General features: G+C 38.0%; 2 protein-coding genes across 4 annotated transcripts in view; one reads left to right on the top strand and one right to left on the bottom strand.

Annotated features, from left to right (window-relative positions):
- The window catches only part of FAM114A1 (family with sequence similarity 114 member A1), a 34509-nt gene extending 17835 nt beyond the window's left edge, over window positions 1-16674 (top strand). Inside the window, exons 7-14 of one of the 3 annotated variants that reach the window (XM_082282394.1) lie at window positions 137-289; window positions 2657-2780; window positions 6881-6963; window positions 8025-8192; window positions 9443-9582; window positions 10832-10904; window positions 12873-12926; window positions 14316-16674. In XM_082282394.1, the coding sequence (XP_082138520.1) occupies window positions 137-289; window positions 2657-2780; window positions 6881-6963; window positions 8025-8192; window positions 9443-9582; window positions 10832-10904; window positions 12873-12926; window positions 14316-14417 (897 nt within the window). In that variant the 3' untranslated portion in view covers window positions 14418-16674. Of the gene's footprint in view, window positions 1-136; window positions 290-2656; window positions 2781-6877; window positions 6964-8024; window positions 8193-9442; window positions 9583-10831; window positions 10905-12872; window positions 12927-14315 lie in introns of all 3 variants that reach the window. The other 2 variants (XM_082282393.1, XM_082282395.1) reach the window with 2 other exon arrangements.
- The window catches only part of TMEM156 (transmembrane protein 156), a gene marked incomplete at both ends in the record, with an annotated part of 41949 nt that continues 18431 nt past the window's right edge, over window positions 4041-27558 (bottom strand). The window contains 1 exon segment of the mRNA XM_082282396.1: window positions 4041-4228. Within this exon segment, the coding sequence (XP_082138522.1) occupies window positions 4041-4228 (188 nt within the window).

The raw sequence follows: 27558 nt of genomic DNA, 5'->3' as shown, positions 1-27558 counted from the left end.
TAAAATTTTAGCTCTGCAGGTGTGATATAGTCCCAAATTTTACTACTACTTCTAGACACACTGAAGCAGATGGTAATAAAATCTGTCACACTTCCAGCACTATCAATAAAACATGGAATGATGTATATTTGTACAGCTGTTGCGAGAAGCTAAAGAAAAAGAGAAACAGAGGCGGGCCCAGCAAGTTACAGTTGAAAGAACAGCACATTATGGACTGCTTTTTGATGAGTTCCAAGGTTTGTCTCATCTCGAAGCTCTGGAAATCCTGTCAAATGAAGGTGAAGCTCAGGTACAGTATGCAGACAGCATAAATCAATATGGTTGGTAAAAAAAAATTATCTTTACATTAATTTTATTCTGCAGACACATGTAGAATGAACAGTAAGTTTTCCATCAAGTTCAGAGAAAGCTGAATTGATCCTATGGGCCTGTCCTGGGTTTTAGGAACTCTAACTCAATACACCTAAAATTTAACTACAAGATCAACTCAAAACAAAGTTCATAACTGACAGATATTTTTGTTAGGATCATATGTAGTGTGTATTTCTCAGATTGTGACACTATGCAGATGTCTTGCAAATTCCTTGCAGAATTTGCAAAGAGGTTGAAATCTTTTTGGTTTTGTATCAGGTACAAATAATTATGTTCAGGAATTCCAGACCTACTACATGTGGAGGCTGATGAATTAAAATTAGGTCCAGATTATTACTTGTTCACTTCTTGTTTTGTTAGTTTTTAAAGTTACATAAAAATACACCAAGATACTATTACTGGAAGTATACAAATGTCTCTCTGAAGATGGTAATGTTAATAAGGCCTATCTGATAAAAATATATTTTAATTTCAACTCTCAATTTATTTATTCTGCTAGTACATCAGTAGATCTCTGACAGTAGACTAACAGAATTTTGTAGATTCCTAGCAGTGATTTTTTGTACTGAAACAGTTTTCTAAATAAATTTCTTAAAAACAAGTTTTCTTTTTTGTTTTTCTTTTTGTAATTAGCATTCTTTGCCCTGCGGGGTACTTCTTAATAAAATAGGTTGGATGTTAGGAAGAGGTTTTTTACTGAGAGAGTGATAAAGTTTCGGAATCATCTGCCCAGGGAGGTGGGGGTGTCACCATCCCTGGGGGTGTTCAAAAAAAGATTGGATCTGGCACTCTGTGCCATGGTTTAGTTGAGGTGGTGTTAGGGCATGGGTTGGACTTGGTGATCTTGAAGGTCTCTTCCAATGCAGTGATTCTGTGATTCTGTGAAAATATAACCAACTTATATTTTAAAATATTTTAGTTGCTCTCACAAATAAAAGAAGCTTATATGAATAACAGTTAGGTACATACTGTCAATGTTGTTTTTATTTTTTTTATTGTGTCTAGATGAAAAACTATACATTCAGACCCCACATGTAAGGTTCAAGGGTCTGCTTTTGGAAAAAAAAAACAAAACCAAAAATGGCCAGAAAGTTCAGGTTAATTGCATGTGTCAACACTATTTTATTTTAATGTGAGATACCACTGGGTAAGCAAGACATGTGCAGGTTGTTACCATGAGGTTTCTGATGCACTTCATTTATGTCCTAGACATGCACATAGTCCTACTCAGTCCAGCAGGATTGATGGTAACTGTGTGGGTCAACAAGTCCAATGCCCAGATAAATGTTGCAGTTACCACACACATACGCACACAGGCACAGAGGGCAGAAAGAGTACCGTAAACTTGAGACCTCTCCTAGCAGCCCGAAAGCCACAGGAGGACTGTAAGAGGTACTGAACACATACATGTTTACGCTTTTATTTTGAAAGTTTCCATTAAAAGAAGTTCCCAGTTAGCCCTATGGATAGTGCTATAGTAGGGGAGGAAAAAAGCCCTATGTAGTCCTTCACAACCTGACTTGAGTCTCACGGCTTTATCTTGTGTTTAGCCCTGAGCACAGGAGCTGGACACGAGGACACGCCAGTAAGAAAGTAACAGCTGTCTCCAGCCTTGCACTGAGGTAGTCTGTGCATCTGTCAACCAAACTTTGAAAAGCCCCTTGAAACAAACATAAAGGAAAAATTTTGCATCAAGGACAGTAAGGGCGTTTTCTCTTGGCTTCCGTAGGCAGAAGGAGCGCTCTGCTCATGGGATTAACAACATATAACTGTAGTACAAGCAGTGATTCAAAGAATCTGTTTGCAGCCCTCTTAAGTTTGCCATCCTATTAGATATGCAGGGACTTGCAGATACCTGAGACATGCAAAGACCCGCCAATACATTCTTCAGAACAGGTAGACTGGCAATAATTTTGGCTGCATTTTGAAGGCAACTTTTTCCAACTTTTCCTGTGAGTGCTCAGACTAACCATTCTGCCTGTGCTCTTTTTGCCTGCTGTCTTCATCCATGCAATCCCAAAATGCCTATTAGAGTTTGCAGTTAAACCACAGATTTGTAGTCCAAAACTCATGTTCTGGAGGAAGGAAGGGACCTGATGATCTGGCAAGGCTGGTGTAGTTTTTGTGATACTCAACAAATTCTGTTGACAAGAACTAAAAATATGTCTAAGCTGGGAGGTTAGAGAAAAGGTTTGAACTTAATGGATGTTTCCATTTCTTAGTCTATTTTGGATTCAGGCTCTAAATTAGCATTTAATAACACTTACTGTCCTTTCTTTTACAGATTCAGTCACATTTAGCAAGACTTGATGGAGAACAGTTGGAGACTGTGAAAAATGATTTAATTGCTATAAAAGAGATCTTTGTTCCAAAGGAATTAGATGATGAAGTGGTGCAGGCACAAAAAGGTAATTAGAAATACAGAGATGTAACCATATAAATAATTGCTACTTCTTTATCTAGCAATTAAAAAAATTCCAGTCCAAACTGTAATTTCTGATATCCTAATAGTCTTCATAAGGTAGTTAATAAAATTAATACTCTAAAAGTTCTGGAAGCTGATCAATGCTTAATTGAATTTATATTGTAACTGAAGTGCGAGATATAGAAAATCAAACATAAATATTAAATTGCTTTGCTCTATCATCAATGAATGTATAAGAAAGGAAAATAACTTTTTGGATAACTCAACTTTTCTTACAGAATCTGTTTAGGAAATTGTATAGTCTGAAAGTTTTGAAGTACTTAAAAAAGGTTTTCTGTTCAGCAACTTCGTCCTCACTCTGCACCCTCCCTTGCTAGATGGGGGAAAAGATTAGAGTGTCCAAGAAATTTAAGAACTCTGAATTTTTTGAATGAAAGTCACTTTGAAACATAGTAACAAAGGTGCTTTCGAGTTATTGCTTGGCAAGATGTGGCGTGTGGAGTGCAAGAAGGAAGTTAGAGCAGCGTTCCGTAACTGTAACACAGCACAGCATTGAAGACAATGGGCCGAGCTCACGAAAGTTACAATAAAATGGGTGGTTAGGTGCAAAATAGGTGTCTTAAACAGGTCAAAAATGTTAGCATTCCCCCAAACAGGTTAGAACAGAATGATAAGAAGTCAGCTTAAAGCCAGCACGGTTCATGTCTCCAGGCCTTTGTCCTATGCACATCCATACCAAACCTCTTAGAGCTAACAGCAGCAGTCCCCTTGACCTGACTGAAGACTGGCTCATGCCACTGAACACCATATTGTTGTGTTTCGGAAACAAAGAAACATCGAAGGATATTTCTTCCACATCCTCTTGATCTTCTCAGGGAACTTTGCCCATAAAACTTGCATTTTGCTCGATGGTGAGATACGATTTCTTTAGCCTTCAGAAAAGTTAGAAAAACTCTGTTAACATCCACATGTTCTAACAGGAAAGTAATTCTGCTCAGACATCTCTTTCTGGCAGTGCTTACTCGCTTGCCTGATCTTTCTCACAGGGACCTCATTGTTTCTCATTGTGGGGAACAGCAAGTGCTCAGCGTAAAGTCTTAGTATGGTAAAGTTTTATGCTGTTTTGTTCCCCTCTTAGTTACTCTTTAAAACCCCACATTCTTCTATGGAGTTGTGAGAAATAGAAGTGAAGAAAGTGTATAGCCTGCTTAGGAATGAGGACTCATGAGATGTCTGTTGTTCCTTAATTTCTATGGAAAATAGTACCTTGTTTTGAAACCATCTCCCAGGAGAAGCTCTGTTTCTTGCACAAAGTGATTTTTTCTCTGAAGGTCAGAAGTTCTGGTTTTTTCAGTAAAGCACAACTGCTTATCATGCTCCTTGAAACATTTACAGGCATTTTGAATGGGCTGCAACCAAGGCAATGAGCACCTTAAAAAAAAAAAGAGACCAAATCAAAGTGTGCTGCAGGTTTGCCCCTGCAAAAGCAAACCACTCATCGGTGAAACACATCCGTTCCTCCTGTGACTGTGGAAATAAAAACCACACACGTGTTCTCTCCACCTTACAGCTGAATGGGTGTTACTTCAGGCAGCAGCGCAAAATTACGCACATCCTTTGGTGTAATCAGGCTCAAGATTTGTTAGCATTTGAACTGCAGATATATTTCATTTATTGGTGTTACGTAAGATGCATTTTAGTTCCACTAGAGGAACCAAAAGAATAGAAAGGTAAATTGCTTCTCAAAAGTAGCTTTCTGTTAGGGCTGAGTCTACAATTCTGGACATGCATTAATAGCTTCTATGCTTACAAAATCAAGTCAGTAAGCCATATGGTCTTTTAATAGTGTATTTTTTACATAGAATTGTATATTTTTACTTAAACTAACTCATATAGCAAGAGCTAGTAGGCTTTGTTAAATTCTGTGGAGGAACTTTGATTTTAATTTTGCTTGCTAAACAGTTTAAAACTGCAACTAAGTTGATTTCCATAAGATTTTGATTTGTATTTCCTAACTCAATAAAACACGTGGGTTTTATTACTGTATATGTATATAAAAATTATAAAAATTTATATTACTGTATATATATATTTAAAGAAAAGAATAGATGGGAGAAAAAACAGTACTTTGCGTTCAAGTGTTTGAAAAAGGTGACCATTTGTTTTATGTAAATTCTCAGGATCTCTTATCCTTGGATCTCAGAATCTGAACAAGTTTCTGATGTTGGTGCTGTTTTATTTGCTACCATAAATGCTTTCAGTCCTACAGAAGGAGGTAATACTGCAGTGATCTTTGGAGGACTGTTTCAGGAAAGGACTTGGGCTAGGCTTTGTTCTTGGCAACTTTGAAATTGGAACTGTAGTATTTTTTGTGTCTTGGCTTAACAGTCAGGCGCAAAGTTGATAAAAAAAGAGAAAGAACATATGTTTTCTGACACAAGTAGCAGAAAGCCACATGCATACCCTTCTCTCTAATGTTTCCTCTCACTTTGATTGTGCAGCCCTTCCATGTATTTTTCACTGCAGCTTCACATCAACGGTTTGTGAAATAATAAGGGGAGAACATCTGTAAAAGTGGCTTTACCTACATTTTGAAAGCCATTAACACCCAAAAGCTCATACGTGAGGTTAAGCGAGGCAGTAGCCAAAGTGAATATTGAATTGAATATCCCAGTTATCAACAGTTTTGGTAATTTTGTATTGATGTGGTAAACTGCTGCTCACTTTTCAGCCTGCTGCCATTCATAAAACTATTTGTCGTTGATTTAAGAACAAGTGAGTGCAGTGTATCCAGTGTACTGTATTCCAAAGCCTGAAAATCCTATTGTCAAAATTTCCTCATAAGGGCAGCAGTGAAATGAACTCCATGCATCTCTTTGGCCTGCCAGAATACAAACTTCTTGACATGTTCCTTTGCTATTAAGACAAAATCTCAGTCTCTTGTTTGTTGTAGGTGAAGAATTCTTTGTGCTACACGCTAACTTATTTTATAGCACCAAAGATGGACACTCTGTACAAGCAAGGGTGAGATGTCCTTTTCCCTAGGAGAGTATAATCCAAGTCTCAGATTTTACCACCTTTCCACATGTTGCATGGTAAACAGTTCTACCAAGGTCCCCAAACTCACTGGAGAGTAATGGCCCTCTGCTTTTAAGCCCAATACTGAAGACTTGCATAAAAATGGAAGATCTGGCCCTACCTAATTAGTGAACAAAAAAAGTGAGAATATAGCAAGACACAAAATTGATTTTTGAAGTAGCTGGACTTTTATCAGTATGGGGACTCTGACCTTCTAGTGACATCAGGCTAAAGAACTGGATTTTGTGTGTTCCATCAGGAAATCTTTTGCGAGCTCAGTAAATGCAGATGAACTAAACCAACCAAAATACTGACTTTCAGGAACTTGAAGCATGTTAGAATATGTCATCTGATAGTTGTCAAAGGAGTATATGTAATAAAGATGAAGTTCAAATACGAGTGATACTTACCTTTGCTCAAAAATCTTGTGAAATAAGATTTGAGGTTCATTACTTCAAAGCAAACCAGAAAACATTCTTCATTTAAGCAAATCTCGACCTTAAAATAGAAAGAAAACACACCTCTTACCTGTGGTTTGCAGGCAGAGCAGTAGAGAACATGTATGAGCAGTATGAGAGAACAGTATGTTGCTTCTGAAACTTGTTTGTATCTGGCCGTTTTTATTCCTTGGTTTGAGAGAACAGGTAGTGTTGCTTCTTTGGTTATTTTGTGGGTCATGTATTTTTTGTCAGATAACATGGGTTTATGCAGTTTCTTGCCCTCTTGACTGTTTTTGTGAAACTCAATGGAATTTAGGATGGGATAGAAAGAGCAGTTAAAGTGTCAAGCTGGTGTATCAGGTTGTGCAGGGATCCCTGTTGCTTGTTCTCTTCTTTATTTGAGCGTATACGTGCACACCCCCATACATTCCTTTCTTGTGTTGCTGTCACTGTTTTTCAAGTGCTGGAATGCTTGGTGAAACTATTTCACTGGATGTATTTGATCATATAAAATACTATAGCAGTAACACGCTAACAAAAGCTGTCTTGTTTTTTCTTGCAGCAGATATGGGAGAAGAGTTTGTCAGCATGCTCACGGAACTGCTGTTTGAATTGCACGTTGCTGCTACTCCTGACAAACTAAATAAGGTTAGCACCTGTTAGTGAGCTGCCTTCAGTTTTGTGGGCAAAGAAAGAGGGCTTTATTCTGAAATCTGACACAGAGCAGTACCCAGTTCACTTCAGACAGCTCAGAAAGCAAAGTACAGGAGGCTGAGATTAAAATGCTGAATATAGAAAAGCTTTCACAGAAGAAGTGAGATGAGTAAGGCAGTGTAGTTGGACGAGCCCTTTCCAGTGTTAGAAAGCTTGAACTAGGGTGTCTCAGCAGAACAGGGCTAATGAGCACAGCAGATTTGGTCTTATGTATTGGGAACAAAAGTCAGGTTCATAATAATTTTTCTTGCTCTAGAAGTTAGGTGTTTATGATCTAGTCACATGACTAGTCACATTTGTACTATCAGGTCCCTTTAAAGCTGGTTAACCTGCCAATCTTAGGCTCAAACAAATGTTTATCTCTCTAGCTACATAGATAGAGGATGGATAACTAGCTTAGGCTTAGGTCTTAATGTATTTTAATTTGACTTGATGTTAAAAAAAGAGATGTCATTAATTTCCTACTAAGCATAACAGTAGTCTGATGTTGTATAAAGCTTCAAGACTTCAGCTTTGATCTATTTTCATGCCTGGGAAGGCAGCTCAAGATACAGTGATTTTATATTTCTTTTTCCTTTAAGAATTTAGTACTTTTCTCTTACCTCTCCAATTTTTTTTTTTTCCTTCTTTATACACACTTCTTATTTTCTTATTTGGGAAACTGTATAAGAAAAATTTCTGTGTAAATTGATTTGAATGATAAAATAAAGCTGAAATATTACCTTTGGAATTAATGCCAGCTGTATGTGTTTGTTAGGAATATTGTACCTTTAGAGGAATTATCCCTGGATGATCCATCTTTATGCAATCTGAAATGCTTCTCCTTACAGTTTCTTAAATATACACGTAACTAAATGCTACTTAGAGTCTTGATATAGTCAAATTTCTGTGTGTAAAAAGGAAGTAACTAAATGTATTGTTAATTGATGTTCAGGAATGTCATCTGATACTCTCTTTTCAAACTGAACTTCGCGGTTGGGTTCTTTGTTTGGCAGGCTAGGAAAAAAGCTCATGAGTGGCTGGAAGAAGCCAGTTTGTCCACCCCAGTAGACACAGAAGAGGAGGTAAATGAAAAACCTGGAGAACCTGGTGAAGAAAAGACTCAAAAAGATGATAAAATTGACAGTGATAAAACAGAAGTAGACAAAAGCAAAACTGTGGAGGTAAAATAACTTTTGAAGGATGAGTTTCATTAAGTGGATGGACATACTTTGTTTGATAAGATTGTTTCTTCATGTGTTGGCTTCATATGTCATCCTTATTTTTTAAATTCATGGAAGTAGTAAGAAATAATAATACACAACTATTCACTGCAGACCCAATAGGAGAGTAAATTACATAAATATTCTTACTGTTATTCTGTTTCCATAAGTAAATATCAAAGTAGCAGGTTCTCTGTCACATTGTTTTTATTGTTTTATATCTGTGGTTTTTTGTGTATGCATGTTTATACTCAACACACAGTGAGCGGAGAGATTCTGTGGTGTAATGTCAAACATTGCATGCACACTGAAAGTTGTATCTCAACGTTTCTCAGTATCTCCTTCTCTCAGTGACAATACATGGGAAAAATGGTCAAACTATGTAAACAGTTTGAATCATAAACAGACAAAACAGAAATATTATTTAGGCAACTAACAACTGTTCATTCTCTTTATGAAAGATAGTTCTAAGGCTAAAAGTTCATTTAGAAAGTCCTGATAAGGTTAATTGTGATTGAATATTTTCTGTCAAGTTAATGGCAATATTAAATGTGGTTGCTATCTTTGTCAAGATTATTATTTCTGATAAGAAGTTATCTGTCATGTTTCCTTACAAAAAAGTCTAAAGAAGCAGACAGAGTGTATACTCTGTATTTATTACAGATTTTTATGTGATTGCAGATTTCCAACTGGCATCACCTTGTGAAAGCTGTAACCCGATAGTGCTACGTAGAGATTTCTGTCACTGTTGATAAAAACCACTTATTTATTGGGCACATTATCCATTTCTGCTCTGGAGATTCAGCTAAGGGATGACTCAGTACTTTTGGCTCCATATGAAAATAATTATGATTATGACTTACTCTAGAGTTTAGGTATCTTTCTATTTGTTAGGACTAGATTTAAAAGTGGTATGTGAGAAAATCCAAGAGCCTGACCTAGTTCCCAGCCAAGTAAATGGTAGACTTGATCTTCCTAATTTTTCAGAACAAGTAGAAGGTCTGTGTTTTATAGCCTGTGGATATTTCATTTTCCAGTATTGGTTGTGAGGATGACATTATGGCTGACATTACTTCACTATGTATGTGTTGGTTTTTCCAGTTGGGGTAGGAAGGGTTCCTATGTTTGAAATTCTTACATATGTATATATCTATAAATACATTCATCAGTGTTGTTATTATTGATTGTATTATTCCCATTTTTAATTTAAGGAAATCTACATGCTGTCCATTGAGAGTCTGGCTGAGGTAACTGCTCGTTGTATTGAACAGCTTCATAAAGTAGCAGAATTAATTCTACATGGGCAGGAAGTAGAAAAAACAGCTCAAGATCAAGCAAAAGTACTGACAAAGTGAGTATTATGTACTTCATATATGAACATTTGACATTTGCATAGAACTTGTCAAGTTCCATTCAGCTTGAAGGCACAGCATGTTCATGGATCAACAAACAGCATTGGTTTCAGGGGTCCTGGTGCTGTATTTTCCCATGCAATCAGGTTCTGTAGGCTACCTGTCATTTTTTGACATGGCTGACATATACATGTTTACAAAAACATGACCTATACACAAGCTAAAAGTTGTTTCTGCTCCAGCAAGCAAATGTACATGCCAACTTGGGTAGCATTTCCTGTTCCCTCTGCAGAAGATACTGTGCCTGCATATATGGAATCTGCTCTTAGTGTGTAATGCAGTCTTATTATCTAATAGTTTCATTATCTAGTGTTTATCTGCCAAAAATATACAAAAATCAATCTGTAGTTCTAAACAATAGACCACATTTGTCAGCAACTTTGTACTCAACCATAATGAAATACCCAAAAATTCAAGAAGCCAGTCCGTCTAGTGGGACTCCACATTCAGATCTCGAGCTCTCTGTAGTCATCAAGTGTACTGATTTCAGTAAGTTTTAATGTTAAGATATTTTAAACAGTTGACTCCTAAATAAGTAAAATATTTAACCAAGTGCTTATCCTTAAGAATGCTACAAAGAATAGCAAAGTCCATAGGGAACACTTCAGACTAAAACAAAGCACTTACGTTTTTTTCAGAATCAGAGCTAAGGTGTGGTACACCTTGAAGAATGAGGTCCTATGGGATGCACTTGTGAATTCTAGGAAAACAATGAAAGATCTCAGAACAGAACTGGATCTTGTTCTCTCGTGTTTTAACCACAAGTGTGCTTTCACTTCTAGCACAGAGTAGATGTTTTACTGGTCACATAGGAAAATTCTCACTGTTCTCATTCAAGTTTGATTTATTTCCAGCAGTATTCCCAGGAGTTGTGTTGCTGCAATCGTCAGAAAAACAATAGTTGAACTAGAAGTTTAGAATTTAAACAAGTGAAACACTGCACTATCGAAAAGACTGGTGTGTGGAACAAGATATCGTTTTGTTGCTGTAGTCAGCAGTGGATTTTTCAGTGAAAGAATATAAAAACTTTATCATGAACAGTCTATGCCTAAATATTTTAAAAATATTTAGAAGCAAAATTGCTTTAAGAACATCTTGGCTTCCAAGATAAAGTTTGTCACAGGGTTTTTATCTATTGATAGGTCAAGGATGTATTTTTATATTGTCTCTCTTGTTTTTTTAAACCAGTTTAACAAGTGCCATGTGCAATGAAGTTTCATCTTTATCAAAGAAGTTTTCTGATTCTATAACAGCAGCTGGGGTAAGAATTTTGTGTAGCATTTGGGCTTTTTTTAACATAGTTCACCTCTTGAAACAGAAATTCTTACATGAGTCCAGTGGCTTTATATCAGCAAAGAGGCTACTTCTTTCCTCAGATCAAGAACACAGAGCATTTTTACAGCAGAAAAGGTCTTTGATAAAAGCCTTGATAGATGACGCTGTGTCCCCTGCCTTCTCTCTTTCTAGAAACCATTTCCTGTTTTTCCTGATCACCACTCAACACTTCTTATCTTCTCACATTGAAGGGCCCCACATTTGAAGTTACACAGCTTGATGATAATTTCTTCTCCAACTCAGCGTATCCCTTTTGAACACATTTGTGTAAAAGTCATTAGCAGATTGTATTGCAGTACCTTAAGATGGCTTCACGAGTTGTCATCTTAGCCTTTACTAGATCCCCTGCCTTAGCACTGCAATGTTTTCAAAAGGTTTAAGAGGTTAGAAAACCCGTTTGGTCCGTCTGAAAAAAAATCACTCTGTCTTCTATCATGAGATATTCTGTTTGAGAACATCCATTTATCTGTGAACATCTTTGCTAGAAATAGAATCCTGTCTTTCAAGATGCTTCAAGGATGACTGACATCTAAGTATTACAGCAGGATTTGGAGGTAAAAATTGTGCTGTTACTGAAATTGTTCTGTAAACATCAGAGAAGAACAAATTCTGGTTCTCCTGATGGCTCCATGAAAACATGAATGTACTTCAAAGGAAATTCTTCCAGTTCTCCCATTAGTTCTTCCAGCACATCTCTGAACATGGTTTTTCATAGTTATTTGTACAGAACATGATTTATTTCTTTGCTTTTATTCTGAGTGATTTACACAACTTCCAATTAGTCTAGGAAAAAAATGCTTATTTTGCATTTTGGGATTGTTTTTTAGCATATATCTGTGGGACACTTGCAATAAATAATGCACAAATATATAAAAATAAATTGCACACAAAATATTAAACTAGCCCACTAAACGGTGCATTCTGTAATGGATTTTCTAGTAACTGAGAGTAAAAATGTACTTCTTTTCTCTAACCATCTCTCCTGGGTTCTGCCATCTTTCTCAAATCTAAAATTAAGGAGTTTCATGTTTCTGTAAATCTGTAGTATGAGAGCTACAAGGTTGTAAGTGAAAATCCTTCAGTTAAATTAATCAGTATTGTGTTCAGTATTGAAAGAAAACAACTTTTGGTGGAGGTTACTGTTATTCTGAAGAACCACAATGCAAAGAACAGTGAGAATAAAAAAGGGAGGAACTTTGGCCATTTTAAAAAGCAGTGGAACTAATGAATCTTTATCTTTTGGCCTCTAGTAGTGTCACTAGTAATTGTATCCATCTTTCTTCCTATCTGGTTGTTGAGAACAATGTCATGCATGCTGTGCTGTTTCACTGGCCAGCCTGCACTGTCCAGAGCAACATATGCTGCCTCCAGTTTGGGGATCTGAGTTTCAGCTGGTTTTCCTTCTGCAGGGGGGCTACTCTGGACCTTTCATTTCATCCTAACCACAGATATTTGTGTAACTTCTAAAAACTTTGTTTTTCTTCTGATGTGTGTTTTTCCTTTTTGTGTCCTTGGGAAAAAAAAAAGGGTTAAAAATTTTGTGGGATGTTAAAAGGTCACTGATAGACAGATGGACAAACAATGTTGTTACATAAACCTCACACCTCTAGGAAAGTAGGCAGTTGGAAACTCTGGCACATGAATTAATGAAGAAGTAAAACCTTGGACCTCTCTTACTTCAGCTCTGTGATAGAAATACATAGGGTGTACTGAGGTGTGTTTGGAATGTGGACACAGTTACCAGGAGTACTGAGATCAACAGTGTGAATAAGAATCAAGGTGAAAGAAGACCTTTATAGAATTCATAAAACCATCATATTCATCTCAGATATCAGTATATATGTGTTAAATGTATTTCTTGATGTGGCATTTCATTCTGTTTCCTGGTTTACAGAGCAATATGAAGGCAGAGGTTCTTAACCCCATCATCAACAGTGTGCTATTAGAGGTAAGCTCCATCTCTTCACATTAGAAGATGTTCTAATACAATTGTTTGAAATGAGACAGGCACATTTATTTCTAAAAGAAAAGTTATTTTAAAATTAGTGACAATATCATTCTGGCTGTTCAGTGCCAGCTCATAAATGTCCTAATTTTGTGTTCAACCTCTCCCACAAACACTGTAGTAGTGAGGTTGCATTTACTGAGGATTCTTAAGAGCTGTATGACTGAAGTGAGGCTGGCCAGCTCTGAAGCTCTGCTGGTGTATTGGTCAGAGTGCAGCAACAAGTTGCAGTTTCAGACTATATCCTTTAAAATTTGCACTGTAGGTATATGCTACAGTGTTTCCCATCTGCAGGCATTTAGTTTTCTACTAAGATTCACAGTCTAGCAACAGCCTTGGTCAGCACATGGATAACCATGTGTCAGACCACCAAAATGTTCATGGGCAATTTCTTTTATTTGACACCATGGTCTATTTTTCTTCAGGAAAGCACAGTGAGTAAAACATACCTCAGTTTTACTAAGAAGAGGTTGAGATGAAGTAATAGCCTCATAAAGTCCTAAAACTCAGAGTATCTGCAGCTCAAATTTTTAGCTCTGTTAGTTAGAACACACTTCTCTTAAAACATAAATAAAGTAGTGACCATAAATTGTCATTCTGTATTTAATAGCTGTGTTCTCTTAAAAATAAGGAGAAGATTGCTTTACAATAAGCAATTTTGCACTGAGTTAACAATACCCTTATGGAAAATTATGGAAAGTTGAATAGAGCTGTAGCGAAGACTACCATGCCGTTCCTTTTGTTATAGGGTAATTTTGCTGTTGCTGCTGATTTATCTTCATGTGCTCCAGGAACTGCAAAATCTAGGAGTATTTAGAATTGTGGAATACAATGTTTTGTACTTCATAAATCCCATCGTTGTATACAAATATGTATTAATACAGCCTAGGATCATGGAGAATTACAAGCCGCTATACTGTTCAGTATTAGAAATTCCAAAAATAGTACTACGTGTTAAAACCATTATAATTCAAACTGTTAATTTCAGTGACACTTCTTCCACCTACAGCAAATTCAAAATTAGTTCAGTTGATGGAATGACTAGCTGGTTTGTTTTTAAAAAATCAAATCTACTTCTGAACACTGTGGCATTTTATTCTACTCATATTACCAACAAAACTGCCCAAGAGTTCAAACTTAGGGGAAGCCAGATTTTTGTATACTGATTCAGGTTATGCTTGTTAGCTGTAAACTGGTGTATTTTATCATTTTTCTTATCTACAGATTCTAAAATCTTGTGTGAAGACATATGCTAATATAGAAAAAACTACAGTGTAATTTTTGAAGTACATGGCAGCTGTACTGATGTACGACGTTTTCTCTCCCCATTAGGGCTGCAACAGTACTACTTATATTCAGGATGCTTTCCAGTTACTGCTTCCAGTTCTGCAAATTTCCCATATCCAGACCAGTTGTTTGAAAGCCCATGAGTGACAGTTTCCCAGGAGCTGTCACCTTGACAGCAACCACAGACCCAATGTCTTCAGCTGTGCCAAGAGAAGAGCTGGTACAAGAGATGTCTGGCCACTAGAGTTCTTTGAAGACACTAAATGCAGTTTTGCACATACAATACTGAACAAAATTTTAAAACTCTTTCAGACTTTCAGACTTTAGAAGTAGTTAGTAAAGTGAGTAGTTTCTTTTTCAGTACAGTTCATGCTTTGCATTAATTTAAATGGAAGTTTATTGATATTAGCGTTGACTTAAATATGGATTCTAAATGCTGACCCTTTCATTTGTAAACAATGTATGCAACAAATTGGAATGTAAAGTTTCTTAAAACACTTTACTTCAAATTAGCATTTCTATTGTTTGTATAACTGTCAGTTAAAAAAGTGTATTTCAGAAGCTGGTTTCAGTATTTAATTTTCGCCAACATGAACAAATTATCATAGTGTTGAGCTTGTTAAAGATTATTTCCAGTAGCAAATAATAACATCATATTAATATGTACCATTAGCATAACACTTTGTATTGAAGGAGTTGCATAGCAATAGGTATTAACTTTACTAAATGAAAATTATGGAGGATATGCATAAAGAATTATACTGAAAAGAAATTTTTTGAGCCAGTTACAATTATGGGTATAGCCCTGTATTTGCTGACCCATAAGTTTATATTAATTTAGGTCTATTTCTTCATTTCAATGGTTGAACAACACAGCAGACAAAAGTAATCTTTTTAATATGCAAGGAATAGAAAATTTCCTTTTTGTTTGGCAATTGAAACACCTGCTAAACAACCTTCTCTCAGATGTGTTACAGGGTTAACTCTTTGAGGTTTACTGATACCTACAGTTCAGAAACAGAAGTTGTAGTAAGAAGTTAGGAGGGGATTGCTTTGGGTGTGGAGATCATCTGTCAGAGCAATCACCTTTTTTTCCGAGGCAATAGTTAGGGCATAAACAAGCAACGGGAATGACATTTCATAACAACACTAGCAACCATGTAATTTGTCCATATCTTTAGTTTAAAATCTTGATTTGTGGACCTAAGAATTTGTTTAGGCTAGTTTCCTTCTTAGACAGGAAGAACCTTTCAATATTTTACATAGCCTGTTCTCTTGGATTTTTGTTATTATATTTGTTTGAACTATTTTGTATTTTTTTCTCTTTATATACTCATGAATTGTATTTAAATGCTAATTTTTACAGCTAACATTTTAATACATTTAAGCATAGTTCATACATCATAAAAATAATGAAATAGAGCGTGAGGAAGTTTCTGTGTTTGATGGAAAAGAGAAACCATGTATCTGCTTTTTACATGGTAACTTCTTTGAGTACAAATAAGAAGACAGAAAGGTCTGTTTGTGTTTTACACTACTGTGGTCCCTGTTCTGCTGTCACACTCACTGTGACTTTTCCATTTTTTGTTATTTAGAGATGAAATTTTCTCTATTCCTGAAATAAGGTTTATTATGCAAAATCTATTTTCTGGCACCCTGTAATTTAACAGACGTGAGATACCTTTCTGGGTAAGTAGAAGTACAGTCTTTGAATTCATTTGCACAGGCTGAATATAATCTCAGAAACCTCAGGGAATAATGTTTGAAATTATTGAGGGGCATTCTTAAGATAAAGATTGCTTGTCTGAGATACTCCTTACTAGAGGTTTCACTGTCTTGCTTAAATTATGCATTTATGAATAAAGTAGCTTACCCTGAAGTAAAAGAAGCTATAAAATGTAACATGGAGACTTAAAGTATTTACATCCATACAATGTAGGAAGGGAAACAGGGCAGGATATGAGCATAGGGATACTCCCATCTGATCTTAGGAGCATCTTGTCCTAGGAAAACAGAAGGTTTTATCTTTAAATCAATTTTAGGTAAATAATATTTCAGTAGAGAAGTACTTTCTGGATGTAGCCAGAATATTTTGTTTACACTGATCTGTATTTTTCCACCAGTCAAATAAATCATTTGAGATACTGAACTGAGACAGTACACTAAAAGGGAGTGGTTTGAATAATAATGTGATGGGAGTATATTCTCAGTGAAGTAATTTACTTTCTAATTTTGTGATTTACTTTTGGAATGATGAATGTGATTTTACTGGGAGACTGGCAAAAACAGATGCTGCCTTAAACTTTTAATGGAGAGTGTTCTTTCTTTCATCACCACCCTTTTCAGGTCGGTACACTGAGTATGCCTTGGCACTTGGAAAACTACTGGGTTTTAAATACTTGTGAAAATTACCTGTTCTCTTGAACAGTTGTGTTTTCCATGGCATTCCATTCACTTTTGAGGACACACACCCTGTTATGCAGAAACAAAGGAGGCAAGCTTGTGTGCTAAGTTAGAAATTTATCAAGAGAAGACTTAAAACAATGTCTGCATACCTGCAGCCTTCAGATGATCCACAGTTACAGGTCATCACTGAAGGATGAGCTCGAATTAGACAGTAAATTAAAGAAATAATTTACTGTATATTAAGGATATTGACTTCTTTTTTCTTTTCTTGGATGTGGGTTTGCGTTTCTTTTAGGTAAACAAACCAAAGCAAGCTGTAAGTTGTTTACTGCTTTTAGGGTATAGTCTATTCATGTGTAAACATCTCTTCCCCATGAGTTCCTCCTACATTCCAGCTTCCATTGCTAGAGACAGCTGAACAAAAGAATTGTCTCTTCTGCTTTTGATCATGCTGCTTAAATCACCCACTGAAGCTGTTAATATCTTCCTCCAAAATGTGCCTCAGTCATATCATACAAAATCAGTCATTACCACTTGGGATGCTTTTTAATGATGTCCAGTGTCACTCGCCAGTCAGGATTCATAACAATTTCAAGGAGTCTGAAACGCTGCAGTATTTTGAATGACAAATACAGATTTTGCCCTTTTTTTTCTGATTCACAGAAGTGTTTTTATCATACAAGCATTCACGCAGCTCATAGGATTATCTTTGAGACATTCCAGTTCTATTTCAGATGACAGCCCCATCCTCTCCGTTAGTCTCAGTAGAATGTAGAGCGTGGAAAAGGACTTTCCCGAGTTCTTTTTAAAACCATCTCAGAGCAAGGCTTAATGCGATACCATCAGCCCGACTGACCTACTTTGAAGTTCTTACAGTTGGACTGGAAAGCCCTCTGGACTTTAAACACTTTGTTCTGTCTCAGGTCAACCTTCGTTGCTGAAGCTGCTTTTATTGTGCAATTTGTACATTTTCCGTGCTGTCTCCTACTTCAGCATTCATACTGATGATGGTGTGGAGTTTTAGAATTAAAATTTGAAAATAAAATGTCAAAAATGCAGCTGTATTAAAAAGATGGGAGACAAATTATTTTCAAAATTAAAAACAAAAGAATGTGCTCTCTGGAAATATGAAGAGTTTTCAAGGTTGGATTAGAGAAAAGCCTCTGTAAAAAAATTTTTCAGCATTTCTCAGAATAAACAAGAGATGACATCTAAGTAGCTCAGCAGAACAGGAATAATGCACTTCTGAAGTAAAATGAAAATCTGCATGAACTCAAAGGAAGTCAGAGATGAGGACATTAAAAGAGGAAGAGCTCAAAGGAAAGAAGACAGTTAATTTGGTCACTCTGGATGTGCAGTGCTCATTCTCCCTCTATTACCTGCACGGCAAAAGTCCCTGGGCACACATTTGCTAAGAACTGCTTAGTAGTCTCCTGCTTTGATCTCCTCTTCACAGCCTCCCTTTACAGCCTTTTGAGGATGTACTCAGAACACCAGGTAATTCAAATAATTTTTAAACACCTTCAGAAATCTCTCAACCCATTTAGTAGATTTGGAAAAATGCAGCCCTGCTTTTCCTGCCCTTTGTGATCTCAGAGACGCTATCAGCAGCTCATCTGATGCTGGCATTTAAGATAGTCTTTGCCTTCCCTCCAGTTCCCTTTGCCAGTTCAGCCCCGTGTCCATTTTGCACATTCTCTGCTCCATCAGTTCCACCTTCACCACCAGTTTTGTTCACATCCCGCCCCTCCTTGACCTTCATGTCTCCTTCCCCTTGCTGGTTTCTGAGGCTCTTCTCTCCTGCCCAGCATCTTGCACTTGAGAGGCTGCACCAGGACATCCTTTCTCTCTTCACATGTTCGGTTCTGACAAAGCCAGAGATGAAGACCAGGAGTTACGAGGATGTGGGAGGGGAGAAACAAAACCTCAGGAGAAAATGGCAAGACACTAAACCAGTTGTTTTCAGTCCATTCTTTCTCCAGTGTAAGGAGGCTGGACCAGAGACTGCCTGAGATCCTTTTCAACCTGAATTACTTGAGGATCACATTTTTTCTTACCGTCCTTACCAATGTCCCCCCATTCTTCCACTATTTCCTGTAGTTTGGATCACACTTAGAAGACAAGGTAAGCTTTACTCAGCAGACATTAAAAGCTTGTAAAAGCCTTTTGGGTTTTCTGGTTTATGGTGTTTTTAAAGGTAACTTGGAAGATGGAACCTTCCAGAGTAGTAAAACCAAACACCTGGAGAGCTGTGGTATAACTGTGGGTAATAAAACAGCAAATCACAGTTTAGTTCTCAAAGGAAAAGAGGCAGGTTATAGGCAGCAAGAATAATAATAGAATTAAATTGTAGGAGAAAGAAAATTAAGTTGGGGTCACAAGAAGCAGGGCTATTCCTATCAAGATCTCTGGATTACTGAAGGGGAAAAGTGATAGATAGCTTGAATCACTTGAAGCATTTAAACAGTGACCAAAATGGCCTTAGCAACTCTGTAGTGATTTGAGACAAATACATCTCTTCATATGTAAGTTGCTCTCTATAATAAGAAAAAAACACCCAGAAACGAATTGTGAGAGGTTTACTTCATACGCTGTATTAAAAACTCCACTTCTGAAAAGCATTATTACCACAGACAAACAATAAAAAGCCGCCAAATCAAGAAAGTATTTTTCTCTTATTTTTTTAATAAGGTGGTAACAAACAATAGAAACAAATGCTTCAGACTTATCCAACTAATGATAAAAAATTCCATATGCCCTCAAATCATTCGGAAACTAATGTTCACAACTATTCCTATTAAATCTGAACTGCTCGGTGTAGACTGGAAAATGCAATTTCAGAAAGCTTCAGGAGGGGGAAAGGCTGTATAAATGTATTAAAGGAATGGAGGTAATGAAGTATTAACTGGATGCTAAATTGCTGCCTGTCATGTTTGCAATGGGCAGTTTACAATCTGTTCATCCTGATGGATTTAGCACAAGGGAGCCTGAAGTCCTGGCAATTTCTGTGTCTGCCTAGTAGTTGATGGCTGAGCTGTACCTACAAATCATGTGTTAGCACCAAAGGAGTTTGGGACCCTGCTCAGCCCAAACAGCTCCATTGCACTCAGAGGAGCCGTAGTAAATGGAAAGTAAAGAAAAGTTCCAAGAGATAATGAGTCTGAATGCTAATGACCCAAGCTAGTACAAAAGATGGAAATGCAATTTCTCAAAAAGTACAAACCCATTTAATGTCTTAATGAGTTTTTAAAAACCATAATAACGATTTTGTGATTTGAAGCCAAATTAGTATTTTTCCACATTTTTTTCTTTATCCACTAAGATACTGCCCAAATTATGACGGTCTTCCTGGTTTACTGCAGAAACAAAGATGCTTGCTGCAGAATTCTTTCCTTCTGTAATACTTTGGCTACCCTTCTCAACAGCCAGAAACTGTATCTTTCAGGTATCTTAGTCATCTAGAGCATTAAGTAGGTTGAAAATTGTGCTCATTTCATGAAAGTAGAGGATAATTCCTGGCTTTATACAAACTTCTTATCCTATGGAATATATAAAATAAATTTCTGCCCTGATAAAGAAATGTAATTATCACAAGGATTGTCTCACAACCATGTATGAATCCTGAATGAAGAGAAAATAGATGTGAAATCTATACTCGCCTATCGAAGTTGTTTCTACAGCAAAACATGTTTGTCTATCATTCATATGATGGACAAAATGGAGCTTGTCAACTAAAATGCATAATTGGCATTCCCATGAAAAGATGGATAACATGGCTCCCCAAGCTGGAGATGGGTGTTGGGGTCCCTCCCCTGCCATGGAGCCCTGGGAGAGGGGCCCTGGGGGGCAGACACGGGGTCTCCCTGCCCCTGGTCAGTCTCATTCCCCATTGGTTGTTTTGTGTTCCCCGGGGTGGCCAAGGACCCTGGGGTCCCGTGACCGGGGAGTTCCTGAGCAGAGCCCCGGCCATGCGGCTGGAGAAATAAACATCTCTGAAACATCTACCACGAATCTGCCCATATATACTTCGGTTTCCACGGGACTCCTGGTTTGAAATATACTTGTTGCAGTAATCCCCGCTGCAACAGATGGGGATGCTTTCTTCTGTGGTGTATGATGTGTCTTCTTTCATCCAGTAATGCTGGTATTTCAAATGGTGATACCTGAAACAAAAGCAAATAATATCAGAAAAAAAAAAAAAAAAAGAGTAGGTTAATTAGGTCTTCCCTAATTTATCTCAAATGTCATAATTTTGACTTTCACACTAATGAATTCTCCTCTTTATTACTAAAGAAAAAACCATTGTAACTAAAAGGCAGGCAAAATAGATGATGCACATCAGATTGGAGCAAAAAGACCTGAGACTGATGCCCGACAGCTGAGTAGCGGCTCAGGTACCTGCCCTGTGAGAGCGTGATACAGGAACTTGAGTGAGGCACACCAGGTCTTTACCACTTCCAGGGAAGGGGGTAAAGCAAGGGTGGGCAGAGCCAGAAACATTCACCACATCCACCTGGCTTACGTGCTCTTCTCTGCCCTACCATGTTTCCCATTCTATACTGCTATACAGCAGGACAAATTTGGAAATAATGTCATAAAAGCAGCTTTTTCCACATTCTCAAGTGAAATGCTTCTCTCTAATCATCAGTGACACTTTGGAATTTGGATTGCAGCTCCCAGAGCTCACAGGTTCCAGCTTAACTTTTTAGGGAGCTATACAATGATGAGGGAGGGGAAGAGGAAGGTGGAGTGGAAGTACAGGATTTCTGAACTTCTAACTTGCACACTGAGTGAAAAAGCAAATATAGCTTGTCACCCATTCTGGTAGCTCCCATAGCTGCAGGCCCGATTACAACATCGGTCTACATTTTCTTTTACATGATAGGAACTGGGTTCAGAAGTGTTCCTTGGCTGTGAAATCGTACTGGAGGCAGCAGCTGCTGCTGAAGTGAGCTAGAAAATGGCAAGTGTAGGCAGGATACACTGCATCAAAAATTGATGCTGGCTAATGGAGTGGTGGGTTTAAACAGCCTGCACAGTGCCCCTTACAATCCAGTTCTGCCAGCAAACAGGAGTGCTTCCCTTGGAAACCCTTCGTGTCTCTTTTGGAGAGAAACACATCCTGGCATGCATTTAGTGCAGAACCCAGTAATTGTGCCAAAGTACCCTGGAATGTGCTCAGCAATCTGATTCTGTGAGCTCTTCCGTGCTGAGAGGAGTTGTCATTCTAATGTACCATTAAGACCAGAATCTCTTATGGGAGCAGAAACAAAGGGAATTACCTTTCATGATAGTTAAAAAATAAATACAAAATAGAGTGCATACAGTTCTGAAAACAATTTCAAGCTGCATGAGGGCATAAATCATAGAATCACAGTCATCAACAGGAATTATGGTATAAAAAATGAAGTCATACAAAAACAGCCAACCGGCAAAGCCAGTAGGTCAGTACCAGTAGGAACTTCTCCCTTCAGCAGGTTCACACCAAATTTTATGATAACTTCAACCACAGTACTATCACTTCAGAGCACTGAAATTATGCTTTTCAGAAAAACTGTCAAAAGGATAACTGGAAGGATCCAGCAATTTAAAATCACACCTACTGTTCTTCACAAATACCTGCATGAAAACAGCTTAACTGTAATCTTCCTCTCACTCTTGAGCACACTTGTTACATGCCTTTGCTAGCATGTCTTATGAGTTTCACTGTTTTCTCTGCATAATTTCTATCTTCTGTTGTTTGTGTGGGTGTCTTGCTTGAAGACAGATGAGAGATTCTTTTAAATATGAAAACATTTTTGTAAAGCCACAATCATGTAAGCAAAACAGGCAAAGAATATTTTTAGTTGCACTTTCTGTTTGTGCTAAGTTCAGCAATGATGGCATTTAAAGACCTCTTCAGGAAGGCAGCAGGGGCATGAGCCAAAGCCCAGGTAATACCCTAGGTGGGCCTGCACTGAAATTTCCTGGCGTTAGACTGGAATATGCACAATCAAATTTCTAATTTCCTAGGGGAGTGTTTCATTAGAAAACGATGATGATGATAATCTGAATGTTGTTGGATAAGAGTCAGCTTCTCATACACTTACTTACTGATCTCTTGTGCCACTCTTAGGGTACTCATAAGAGGGTTTCATGTCCACACATTTCTCAGATTGTAGGGGTGGAAAGCAACCCATCAAATTCTTCTATTTTACAATTTCTTTGACAGAGGTTTTGATCTTTTTAGCCATACTAACCATGTGTTGTCCCTTCCAGTAACCTATCATCTACCTTATGTTCCAGTTTTATAATCCACTTCACCTGAAGATAAGATCATGCCTTAAATTCTATATTCACTGGAGACCAACTTGTCTTGTTTGACTGTACAGCTGCACTGTCACTCAGAAAGAAATACAGAGATGTGAAGCACCTTATGTGTTCACGGATCTCAAAGCTCTTTATAAAGACAGATGGCAAAAGTCAGTGTACTAAAAACCATATGCAGTTGCTGATGTGGAACTTTTATTAGCTTTTATGCAGCCTTTGACAAGTCTACCAGTTTTATTTTAAAAATTAATGGGATGTAGGATACAAAGATTCTTTTATCTTGTCCTTATGGCATTGATTATCAAAGAGATTGATGCAGTAAATAAAATGTTTGAGTAATAGTGACCAGTTTGTGTGAATTTGGTCTAGCATCAGCTCAGAGCATAACACTGGGCACTTTCAAGGAAAAAAACCAAACATCCACAACAGTTGGCTTTAAGACACTTGAGTTTTTCTTCTTTCTTTCCTCATAAAATGGCAGCATTTCATCCAGGAGCTGTCAGGTATCTGCCTCTAATTTCTCCAAACAGAATTCTCACTAGTTCTCACCCTAGTCATTCATGAAATCTATTAATGCTGACTTTGATTCAGAGAATACCGTGCTGCTTCCCCTTAAACAGGCAGAGAACAGTGGTACTGCAGGAAAGGGTTCACGAAGGGTTCATGAAGTTTCTCTTCATGCTATAAACACGTGGCTTTTATTCTGCCCTAATCACTATAAGATCGAAGTGCAGCTTTGGTGTGCGAGAGGCCTGCACAGTCAGTCTGCCCAGACTCCACGTGGCCCCACCCGGGCGAAAGACGGTTTGTCACAAGGGCAGGACGCTGAGGGAGAGTCACTCCTTGAGGCAGGTTTCTTTAAGCCTCCAAGGGGAAGTTTAGCCAAAACCTTCCCTATTCAAAAATGATTTCAGAGATAACCATCAACATTCAGAGATAACCATATTTCTGAATGCTCCAGCACCTTTATCTTATGTATGGGTATGGTGATTTGGCTCTTACTTGCCCAGTTTCATTTCTTACTTCAGCTATTCTTTGCCCCCACTATTCTTTGTTTAGGCAATGACCATTGAATCAAGCACATTCAGAAGTGTTAATCCTCATGGCATTTTACAGCTGCTGAAAAGAATAGTTTATGCAAGAAGCGTTCTTAAAGTTAAAAGTACCAGTTGATGCAAGCAGAGCTTTGTTAAAAGCACTGCACAATCTCTGTTTTAGCTGAGGACAAACAGTTCTTTCTTACCACACTGCAAATTAGTAAGGAGGTGTCATTAGGAGAGACAGAAAAGTTGTGTCTCCAGAGCCTTATTCTAGCATGCTCTAACCTGAACAGCATTGCCTCTGAATGCAAATATTAGCCCTGAATAAAATGTTCATGTTTCCAATCTAAATAAAATTAGGGTAATTAATGTTACAGCCTTCTGACAGCACTAAGGAAATACATTGACAGCTGTCGTATGTTGTCCTGGTTCTGGCCAGGACAGAGTTAATATTTCGCAGCAGCTGTGAGGGGATGAGCCTGGAGCTGTGTGGGTGTGGCTAGCAGCTTATTCCGTACCACCTCAAATCATTGTCAGGAGCGGGGATAAGGGACTCATGCTTCCAAGGAGAAGGGTGTTCCTTCCAGTGGGGAAAAGCCAGTTAGTATTGTCCCAGGCTTTCCTTGTAAATTGTTTCCTTGTCTACACCTTTGGTTATTGTTTTCTTATCTCATTGCTGTTTCCACTAAATTGTTTGTATCTCAAACCATGATCTTTGCCTTTTGCGCTTCCAATTGGAAGGGAGGGCAGCTAGTTTTAGTGGGTCTACTAAACTGGAAAATGCCATTCCTAAACCACAACATAGGTAAAGAGACGACTGTCTTAAAACACTTGAGGGACACGGCTCATTCATTTTTTTCCAGGGCAGTTGCTAATACGGTAGTTTAATGAAAAATGGCAGAAACAGAAGATTCTTACCTTTGGTACTCAAGTTGTAGTAGTTACCGTGAAAATACACAGAGACATTAAGTGATCTATGCTGAAGAGAATCACCTTTGGCAAAGGCACAAGTGCAGAAGTTGCTGCATTTCTTATTAGCTGAATTAGCTATCAATGTGATAGTGAATAACAATGCATTTCTGTGTGCGCACACAGATAGATACACCACACAACGGGATCTAAGTATATTGATAAACATGGCAACACATGTATGGTCATACGTTTATCAATATATTTGCATTTTATAATCAACAGTATTGCCTTAAATCAAAGGACTTTAAAAATACATTTATAGAAAGAAATGTCTTTTTCTGACATAAAAAGAAAAACAGAAGAAAAGTGCAATGTGTAATTGATTATTGATATCTCTCTCAATCTACTAGTAGTCTATTTCACTGTTGCAGACTTGAGCAACAAGCACAGAATAGGCAAATAGGTCTCTCCTGACCATTACTGTGGCTAAAAACTGGTTTTCAGCCTTTCATCTTTCAATGCGTTGTGTTAAGGGCCACTGCTGAGGCCGTCAACACCTTCTCCAGCTCATTAGCAATAATGATCGTGATCAGAGTGATCCTCACTTTTACCTTTCCTCCTCCTTTCAACTGCTGTTACACCTACCACAGCTGCTGTGTAGGTAGTCTCCTGACAGAGAAATCAAACACTCTGTGCTGTGGTTAATGATTTCTCTAAGTGCAGCTCCAGCTGGCTGGAGATGAGGACAAGTATAACTCATTTTGCCTGTCTGATTCAGGGCAGGCATTGAGGTAACTCTTACCAAACCAGACAGAAGCCAGGTTTGAGGCAGGGAAGGGCAGCCATTAACAGCATCCCTAGTGGAGCTCTCTCAGGTTTCTAGCTCTGCCTAGAACCCTTCCTTATCTGAGGCTCTTGTATCAGTGCTCTAAAATTCATGGGCTTCAGGGGAGCAGCTGTCAGCGATACAAAGATGACGGGTTATGATCAAGAAGCTCCCTGGTACATACTTCTCTTATCCACCCCACCTCCTCCTTCCGAGAAAAACCCACACTTTATCAAGCTGATGTAGTCTAGAACTGTCTTTGGCAATTCTGGGAATTCAATCATTTTGGCATTAGTTCAGCCTCAGTACTCAGCCTTCATGTGCAGTACATGTAACACAGCTTCTCCCGGTTGAGAGAAGCCCCACTGAGAATGCTGCTCCCTTTAGCAGCATTCTAGAGACTTCACAAAGACAAACCCAGCATTCATGCAAAAAGCAGATCACAATCTCCTTCCCTAGCCGCAATAACCACGAGTACTCATAGCTAGCAAGCTTTCCTGGAACTGAGCCACCCACAGACACAAGCAGTAACGAGCTGGATCTGACCTTATCAGATGAAGGGAGAAGAAGGGGGGTTTTTGCAGGAAGTGAAGCAAAACTAAAGCAGAAAGTACTTTTTATTATTTTCACAGTGTTTAGCTCTGAGACAGTATTCCTTTAAGAAATGTATTCAAAACATAACATGATGAAAGGCAAGATCTAAATCTAACTTTCTGCCTCTGCAGCCACATCCTTTAGTAATATTTCCACACAATGTCATTTACCATTACAATTTACAGAGTATTCAGTATTATTCCCACATATCACATCTGGATTTCACCTCACTGCCAGCTGTCCCTCTGACAGGAAGACTATCTGGAAAAGCAAGCCTGCTTCTGCACAGCACTGAACAAGGCTTTTGGGGTTTCTCAAGATACCTAATCTTTTTCTTTGTCACTCACACAGAGATTGAGGAAAGGCATTAATTAATCCCAAAATGTCCTGGGTCTTGTATATTATCTCACAGAACAACCAAAAATCTGAAAAGCTGTTCCATCTCTTCTTTCTATCCTTTAGGTCATAACAGTTAAGGTAATAAAAGCAAAAGGTCACCGCAACAGTTACTCCCCACCACTAGCAACACAAAAGTTAAATTTGTATGGGAATGAGCAATGACCTTTTTCCTCTTGCTTCTAAAAGATGAGTTTTAGGTGAATGCAACATCCTGGAAAGAAGAACAGAATTAACAAAGCATGCTAATGATCAGCCATAGTACTGTGTAAGTGAAGGCACTGAATACAGGAGAGCACCTGCTTAGCAGCACATCTTGTTACAATCTTAGAAATGTCTTATTTTTAACCCAAGAGTAAAAAATCAAATTAAGGTGGGCAGGTACCTGGCAGACATGGGTATGGGAAGATAAAGGTTTGCCTGAGAGACAGCTGACAGATATCAGAAAAATAAATGGTGTAGTACTGAAGTGGCTGGGAGGAACCCCTGCAGAAAAGGAAGAAGCTGCCCTAACGAAGGGCCAGTGGGGCCTGGACAGCACCTGCTCAGTCAGAAATGGAGTCCAAATGGCAAACAGCTGAACTCAGATGATCTAAGAACTGCTCTCAGTTATGTTACAGAGTTCCCAAATGATGTTATCTCTTTGTGTCTCCTGATGTCCTCATTTTAAAATAATAACAGTAACAACAACTTCTCATCTTTGTAAGTCTTCACAAGGTCTATGGATGACAATCACTTAAATAGGGGTCAGTATTTTTAATAACTATAATATACTATCCTATAACCCAGCTAGTCTCATTCAAAC

Source organism: Coloeus monedula (genome assembly GCF_965178545.1).
Source record: "Coloeus monedula genome assembly, chromosome: 5".
Taxonomy (NCBI): domain Eukaryota; kingdom Metazoa; phylum Chordata; class Aves; order Passeriformes; family Corvidae; genus Coloeus; species Coloeus monedula.
The sequence above is the reverse complement of the archived record's forward strand: the minus strand, read 5'-3'. Positions and strand labels throughout refer to the sequence as shown.